The sequence below is a fragment of the Quercus robur genome, chromosome 9, assembly GCF_932294415.1.
Source record: "Quercus robur chromosome 9, dhQueRobu3.1, whole genome shotgun sequence".
NCBI classification, from domain to species: Eukaryota; Viridiplantae; Streptophyta; class Magnoliopsida; order Fagales; family Fagaceae; genus Quercus; species Quercus robur.
In genome coordinates, this window is record NC_065542.1 from 19,407,293 (window position 1) to 19,416,193 (window position 8,901).

Here is an 8,901-nt window from a genome sequence, read left to right on the forward strand (position 1 = left end):
ATGCCAAAATTTTCCAAAAATAGATTATTAACAAGTGCCCTAAAGGCACTTGTTAGCATGATCCTTCTCAAAATACTGAATACTTACTCATATTTCTTGCATGTGCACGTCTACACCTTTCTTTATTTCAAAAATAAATGGAAGGGATCATCTTTCATGAGAGTGCCTCTCTATCTCTCTCTCTCTCTCTCTCAGAGAGATGGAGGCTTTTCAGTTTTCCCCATAGATGCTTTTCCTCGAATATGGATGTAGGATGTAGGATGTAGCATGTACACAGTCACTCATTTAGAAATATTTATAAAATACGAACTAGTAACAGTTACAGTTGTGTTTTGAACATGTTGTATAGACTTGCTCAATTCAGGCCCTCAGAGAAGACTTGCTTTCAACAAAAAGATAAAAAGAAAAAGTTTCTTTCAAAAAAAAAAGAGAGAGAGAGAAAGAGAGAGAAAGCGAGAAGACACCCAGATATAGTAGTGGTTTTGGACTGCCGTTTCTGTCTCTCTCACAACTCCAAAAACTCACACACACAGTCTCAGTTTTCATCTCTCACTCTCTCGTCAGCCATAAACATGCACTTCAGCTAGACAATTCCACAAACACCTCATACACTCTCTCTCTCACTGTCTTCACTCTCAAACCCCCCCATCACCATGTAAACAACTCCCACACTTTCAAAACCCATATCACAAACCAAAAACCCAACTCACTCCCTCACTCTCTAACACTCAATTCCCATGGCTTCCACGTGCTCACCCCACACCGACCCTCCAACTCTCCCTTTACAAAGCGATGAGAACATAGCTGCCAAAGCCTTGAGCAAACGCTACGAAGGCTTAGTCACTGTTCGAACCAAAGCCATCAAAGGCAAAGGAGCTTGGTATTGGACTCACTTGGAACCCATTCTTGTCAAAAACCCAGATACCAACCTTCCAAAAGCCGTGAAGCTCAAGTGCTCTCTATGCGACGCCGTTTTCTCAGCCTCTAATCCTTCCAGAACCGCCTCTGAGCACTTGAAACGTGGTACTTGTCCCAATTTCAACTCTGTTACTGTCTCTTCCACAAAACCCAGTTCCTCTTCTTCGCTCTCTCCAATACCCATCTCTTCAATTCCCTCTTTACACAACAACAATAACAGCAACAACCATAGAAAACGAAGCTCTCAAATGGGTTCCCATCATTTTTCACATTCATGCTCTTCTTCTCTAGCTTTGGTTGAAACGCCTTCGTCGCGTTTTTTTCATAACCAAAACGAGTTTTTGAATTACTCGCCGAGTAATTCGGGGGGGCTGAGTCAGCAGCAGCAGCACCACCACCACCACAATCAAAACCAACACCCTTTGGTGTTATCTGGTGGGAAAGATGATTTGGGTGCTTTAGCATTGTTGGAAGATAGTGTGAAAAAGCTTAAGAGTCCTAAAGGTTCAACTGGTCCACCACCAGTTTTAAACAAGGACCAAGTTGATTCTGGGCTTGAGTTACTAGCAGAATGGTTCTATGAGTCATGTGGGTCTGTGTCATTTTCGAGTTTAGAGCACCCAAAGTTCAAAAATTTTCTTAACCAAGTGGGATTGCCTCCCTTGAGCTTGAGTCGCGAGCTCTCGGGTGCTCGGCTTGATGCTAAGTTTGAAGAGATTAAGAGTGAGTCTGATGCCAGGATTAGAGATGCAATGTTTTTTCAGGTTGCTAGTGATGGGTGGAAAGGGACTAGTTGCTGTGGATTTGCTTGTGAGGGAGAGAATTTGGTTAAGTTTACAGTGAATCTTCCAAATGGGATAAGTGTTTTTCACAAGGCAGTGTTCACAGGAGGGATGGTGTCGTCGAAGTATGCAGAGGAGGTTTTGTGCGAGGCGGTGAAGGGTGTGTGTGGGAATTCTGTGCAGCAGAGATGTGTAGGGATAGTTGCAGATAAGTATAAGGCCAAGGCATTGAGGAATTTGGAGGTTCAGAATCATTGGATGGTAAATCTCTCTTGTCAGCTTCAAGGGTTTGTTAGTTTGATCAAGGATTTTAATAAAGAGCTCCCACTTTTTAGGACTGTTACTGAGGCATGCGTAAAGATTGCAAATTATGTAAATACTAATTCTCAAGTTAGGAATGCTTTCCTCAGGTGCAAGGTGCAAGAGCTTGAGTATGCTGGGCTGCTCCGTGTTCCTTCTCCGAAATGTGATACTTCTAAGAACTTTGGACCTGTTTATGTAATGTTGGAAGAGGTATTAAGCTGTGCCCGGGTACTTCAAATGGTTGTGATGGATGATACGTATAAAGCGACATGTGTGGAGGATCCAATTGCAAGGGAAGTTGCGGGGCTGATTCAAAATGAAGGGTTTTGGAATGAGTTGGATGCTGTATATTCGCTTGTGAAGCTGATCAAAGAGATGGCTCAGGAGATTGAGGTTGAGAGGCCTTTAATTGCACAATGCTTACCTCTTTGGGAGGATTTGAGGGGGAAAGTGAAGGACTGGTGTGCCAAGTTCAGCATTGCTGAGGGACCTGTTGAAAAGATTGTTGAAAAGCGATTCAGAAAGAACTACCACCCAGCATGGTCGGCTGCATTCATACTGGACCCTCTTTACTTGTTGAGAGACACAAGCGGAAAATATCTTCCACCATTCAAATGCTTGACACATGAGCAAGAGAAGGATGTTGATAAGCTCATTACCAGGTTGGTTTCCATGGAAGAAGCTCATGTTGCATTAATGGAGCTCATGAAGTGGAGGTCAGAAGGGCTAGAGCCTCTTTATGCTCAAGCTGTTCAGGTAAAAAAGCGAGACCCGGTTACTGGAAAGATGAAAATTGCAAACCCACAGAGCAGCAGACTTGTATGGGAAACTTGCCTAAGTGAGTTTAAGTGTCTGGGTAAGGTTGCAGTGAGGCTCATATTCCTCCATGCAACCGCTTGTTCATTTAAGTGTAATTGGTCTTCCATGAAATGGGTTTGTGTTCATAGACACTCAAGGGTGGGCCTGGAAAGGGCCCAGAAAATGATATTTATTGCAGCTCATGCCAAGCTTGAAAGACGGGAGTTTTCTAATGAGGAAGAAAAGGACGCAGAGCTATTTGCCATGACTGGCAGTGATGATGAGATGCTCAATGAGGTCTTTGCCGATGCACCCTCCTCAGTGTAATGTTTTTTCTTTTCAACTCCTGTAGAATATAGAAACTGTAGGATTTATTTGGATTCTTTGCAGAACTCTTTATGTTTGTCCTTTACTTCTAGTAGAAGATTTTTGGAGAGGTATCATTGGGAGAGAAGGATAACAGGAAGAAATTGAAAAATGTATTACTTGAACTCACATGGTTGTGTGATTCAAAAGAATCATAAATTTCCTGTCCAGGCTTGATTTGGGGATCTTGGATTTGTAAAGAAAAAACCCTTTATTGTTTATAAACATAAAGATGATCAGGTTTCATAACAGGAAGAATGCTTTAACAATTTCTAGTGTAATGTGAGATGAATAGTAGATATGATTTTTGTTTACACTTTGGTTTGTCAAATTCAAAAACTGTGTCACTAGGTTTTCCCCGCTTCTGAATTGTAAGAAATGAAAATAGACAAATGATTACTAATCTTGTCGACATATAATAGTAGCTCTTTTGTTCTCTTTATCATGTATGAAGAATTCGTCTTCATTGTTATGATTGTACAAGTGAACCAGTTCTCTTATTTAATAGATAATTTGTAGGACACATCCAAAATAACATTGTCTATAGAATACTTGAGGGCACCACCCTTATGTCCAGCAGTACTTAACCTTCATTATAGGTAACAATTATGTGAGTGTCATTCATACAGCATGGTGAGGGTGCTACTCATTTTTTCAAGACAAAAATATGCAAGGTTATGCCTTGGCTTCAAACCTTGTCAATTGTATATCCAAAAAGTAGTTAATACTTTCATTGTTACTATGGTTCTGTTGCATGCAAACAAACACAAATGCAGATGTAAATAGATCTGCTTAAGACATATGACCAAGTACCCGTGACTATAATTTTAGGAGTTGTGATGTAGAGCACCATGTAATTTAAGACACTTGATTGACAGTTCTTCCTTCAATTCTCCATGATTATCAACATATACTGTGTCAGCACTAAATGTGGGTTCAAGGTTGCCTAACATAACCAAATCTGCTATATGTCAGCTTGATACCAAAAATCAAATGAATGAAACTGGAAAAGAAACACCTAGAATAGGAGCACTGAGCACCCTTGTATTTTAGTAGATTGTGCAGATATAAGGCTGGGTAGGTCCATCCTAACTAAGAAGGTTCTGAATGTTATTTGTATTAACATGAGTCCCAATATAATAACCATACTTCTAATGCTAATGTCCCTTTATATTTCTCCTCTACTGATTGTGTTAAGCACAATAAATCATCTGAATTATGCTTCTTATATCACTTTTGTTAATGAGTCAATCAATTGCTTGGCCATGTGGGCTGCCCATCACATCCAATCTTCTTTGATCCTCAACTCTTAAGTGCACGTGTGTGTTTGTTTTTAATTTAATTTTTCTTTTGTTATTTAAAGTTTAAACCATCTAAGTGCTGCTTAACTGAAGTGCTGCTAAACTGAATAGAACTTATCGGAAAATGTTTATTGGCCACGGACAAAAGTTATACAATTTTGCCCGAACCATCCATGAGCACCACTAATGCTCACCATGTGACTAGCTTGGCTTGGTTGGAGCCCCGTATGGATCCATCCTACACATGGATCTGAAACTATGCCCCACTAACTTGATGTTTGGGCATAGAATGGGAGTCACCACCTGGTTTAGGTCAGGAAACTGATTTGGACCCTTATGCAAAGGTCTAATGAACTAGACTTTAGGTTCGGAGTTAAGGTACGGACTTGGTAAGGTAGTAGGTACCCAAATTTTCCCGGACATATTGATCGACCTCCACTAATGTACCTACTAGCTATATTTTGGTAAGGATTCCCTTAAGTGGGTCACTTTCTATTCACACAAACTTCAAAAAAGGTATTTGAATTACACACATTGGGCACATGTATACATAAAAGAGGGTGGGTATCCTGCTTCTAGGGCTGGTCATAAAAGCATGTTTTTAAGATATGTTTTATCTCCTAGGCATGTTACTACACATATTCGAAGAAGGAAACATAGTCTTTCAACATTTGAGATGATATACAAACAAGCTTTAGGTTTCTGGAAGAACCTATCTGTGCATGAGGGTTGCGTATGCACCCTAAGGCAGAAAACTCTATTCTAATTACATTCTACCCTAAGAATAAACAACTAAATTAAAACTACAACTTAAAATTGAAGGCAGAAATCTTTTTAAAAAAATGGAAGCAAAAAAGAAATTGAAAATAGAAAGAAAGAAAGACTTGCGAGATTCAAATTCTTGGAGTTTTACCATTCCTCTTGATCGATTGGACAGTGGAATCTACCGGACTACCACACGAAACACAAAAGAGAATTAGTAAAAATAATATATAAATCATTGACTGGTGGACCAACAACCTATGGGTGATTTCATTCAAAATAAACTTTCAACTAAAGAAGCTCCCTTCATTCTTCAATCTTCACTTCTGTAGTGATTTTTGTGAGTGTTTGTTGTTAGTCCATAAAGGGGGTCATTACAGCCTATTATAGGTGGATATCTTGGGTTGTACATCAAATTCCAGGAAAAGCATCCATAAGAAGCTCTACCAATTACATTGCATACGCACAAGAAAACCTTTTGTAAGCAGTCTTGATACTGCATACGCAGGAATTGAATTAATCCTTGTGTACACATCGCTTGGTAATTTTTGAAAATCATTTGGGTTTTTGTGTTCCGTTTGACCATACTCTTGGTATTGGACCTCTTGTATTGTCGTCATTGAGGAATAGGGGCTTAAGTCGTAGGGTTACAAAATAAAACTTCAATTTTCTCCTTAGTTGATTTCCTTTATGGCTTTTGGCAGAAAGGTGGCATTTATTTTAATTTCTTTTTCCATGTTAAACAGACACTACAAAATGCAAAATATTTGATGGACATGATATGGGTAAGAGGCTAAGGATTTGGTGTGTGCGCTTGACATGCAGTTGAATGCATGCCAACAGTGTGAGGAGTGAACAAATACATAATTTTCCCAGTACCCATGTTTGATACTCTATATTCGGGAGAGAGTTGACATTGAGTCCGTTCAGCCATTTTTGTTGCGTTGTAGATTTGAGGATTAGAATCTCACACCTACTCATGCACCAATTACAATCACACCATTGCAAACAGGCATTAACCTCCAAGCTCATGGTCTAAAACCTGACTAAAATTTGTTCTTGCATGGCTTCACTATCTAGATATGGAATGCTGCTGTTGTTGTGATTGGCTCTCCTCTTAGAAAATTGGCAAATCCATATAAAGTCATTTATGTTCTCAGTTGTAATCCAATTTGTTTTTAGTCTCCTTTATCTCTCTCTTAACAGTTTGAAAACTATTCTTTCTATATTTTATTTCTTGAATCGAGAAAAAGGAAATGCATATTTAACCTATATAGGGCCTACAAATTTTTTCAAAATTATGATAGTAAACAAAATTAATGACCATGTGTTTGTGTTATTACTATACAAAAAATGGAACTAAGAACTTTTGAATGTTAGGGGGAATTTTTGTCTGGATTATCATAATCTTTTAGATTGATCTATTGAGAAACCTGTTGACTTTTTAATTATAGAAACACGTGGCAAAGATATATGTATGAACTGCAATGGCCATTATAGATGTTTGGTTGAATACAGAATTTGTTGAGTTAGCTTATAAATTGGAGTTGCAAAAGGACACAAAAAGTTGTACATGTTTAGAATTTTTCAAAGTATCTTTTTGCTGCAGGGCTGGGTTTGATTGAACTGGTTGGGTGAATGGCAAAGCAGACTAGAGTCACCACATTGGTCAACCTCAGAAGGATTTGAGAGTGAATTGTTCTAGCCAAAAGAAGCACTTCCTATTGATTTTACTCAACCATATCTCCTGGAGTGTCTTTTTTTAAAATTGGAGAGCCCCACAAGAGGAGTGGAGGTCAATCCCAGTGCTTTCGTCATAGTCGAAGAAAAGTGAGAAACAAGGGGACTTCTTTCCCATCAATTCTCTCTCTGATTTTTTGTTTTTTTGTTTTTTTTGTTTATATTTTCATTTAAGTTCTATTACATCATCTCAGGTAACTTACCTTTTAAACATTCCAAATTTCATGACATATTACTCTTGATTTGCGCCCTTTTGTAAACTTTTGATCTCAACGTTGAAAATTGAAGTTTTGCAGAGTAATCTGATAAGGCTTGTCATGATTACTAAAAAAAGTCTTGAGCAAAGTGGAAGCAAGGGAAACTGTCGGTCTGAGGAGGCACATAAGATGGCTGAAAGGGATATTGCAACGAACTTGAAATTTGCATGTACATTTTAGCCAGCATTGTTGACTAGAAAGAGTAGGTTGGTGGTTCTAGTGGTGTTGATGTTATTTGCTCTACATGATCTTTCAGTTTGCATATACATTTGTATAGTCCCAAAGCCATTGTCAACATGACACATTAGGACCAAAAGCCTACCATGAAACTATTAATTTTAGAAATCTTAAATATGTTCTTCCACTTATTTTTAATAGAAATAGTAAAAAAAATGGCACAATCAAGGAAGTAACAGAAAGTATGACTTTTTATAGAATATAACTGCGGAAAATAACGGGACCTTGACTTGTTTGATGAGGATCACAATCTATATATATATATATATATATATGAGTTTGCTATAGTATTTATACTGGCTTTCAACTTATAAGTATCCTTTTTTGTCCAGGCTTGGAACTGGTTGGTGGAACAGATAGGTCTTGATATCACTAAACATGGTGGGTAAGTAGTGTCTGTTTGTTCCATAATTAATAGCCTGACCTAGCCTATTCATCCAGGTTTTGTGACCCTTCCCCCTCCCCTTTGTCAACTGAAAGTAATTAACAAAAGAAGAAAGTTAGTAAAGAAAACTCTGTTAAAAGATTGACTTTTAATTTTAAATACATTTATAAGATTGACAATTGTTACAAATTATTTTTTACATGCAGAAATCTGGAAACTGGAATCATTCAATCTGGTTTTGGATCTGACAGGTCACCTATGCTATTGCTAACCATGAAGAAAAAACATATAGTTATATTCTGACAAATGAATAATACACAATGCAGGCTGAAATAGTATATGAGGTATTTGGTTGGTCATTAATCATTATTCTAATTTCCTATAGCAGTGAAGCAATAAACTTGTTTTGGGAATACTATTACACTCTATTTCAGACCTTTGGATGGTAATCTCATTAGAGTTTTCAATAAAAACTACCCCATCACACCCTATTACAATAGGAAAGCAGTTTGACATACTCTCTCTCTCTCACACATGTTATGTGCTTTAAATTTATCCACCCACCTTGAGCAGTAAAAAAGTTTGAGGAATACCAATTTGGTATGTGATTAAAAAGTGAAATGATGATCTTTCTCTCTCTCTAATTTTTCTTTTTAAATTTTTGGTTGGTTGAAGCAGTACAATGAGTGTATTTGCATTTGCTACTCAAATTTGGTGAACAGACACCGGATCCTGTCGGCAACATAGAGCAATGCTGACTGCTCACCAACTTGGAAGAAAAGCTTTTTTCACTTGTATGGTATGGCTTCATTGTTCAGCCCACTCATGTTCTAGTTAAAAAGGGAAGGAGATATAATGATTAGTATAGGACAAGACTCTCTTTCTACAAGAATCTTTACCCTTTCAATGTTCCCTCATAATTAACTTTCTTTTTTATCATCTCTCTCTTTTCCTTTCCACTTATACCACTCTTGATTGTTTTTGAATTTGAAGCCCATCCATGTAAAGTAGATGATATTGAAATTGATTGGTAGTATTCATTGCTGGTGACC

General features: G+C 37.9%; 1 protein-coding gene across 12 annotated transcripts; it reads left to right on the forward strand.

Annotated features, from left to right (window-relative positions):
* Positions 1 to 385: 385 nt before the first annotated feature.
* On the forward strand, positions 386 to 8,901 carry LOC126698495 (uncharacterized). 12 transcript variants are annotated; one of them, XR_007646486.1, is made up of 6 exons: positions 386 to 3,124; positions 6,840 to 7,164; positions 7,267 to 7,433; positions 7,797 to 7,849; positions 8,056 to 8,193; positions 8,528 to 8,901. XR_007646486.1 is itself a non-coding variant. In XM_050395765.1 (1 exon), the coding sequence occupies exon 1, from the start codon at positions 738 to 740 to the stop codon at positions 3,126 to 3,128; it is 2,391 nt and encodes a 796-aa protein (XP_050251722.1). In that variant the 5' UTR covers positions 387 to 737; the 3' UTR covers positions 3,129 to 3,483. The 12 variants fall into 12 exon arrangements, 1 of the variants encoding a protein (XP_050251722.1); XR_007646488.1 differs by having other exon boundaries at positions 6,840 to 7,060; positions 7,259 to 7,433; XR_007646484.1 differs by having other exon boundaries at positions 6,840 to 7,060.

Coding starts and splice junctions, on each gene's coding strand:
- LOC126698495 (XM_050395765.1), top strand. CDS start 738: ATGGCTTCCACGTGCTCACCCCACACCGACCCTCCAACTCTCCCTTTA.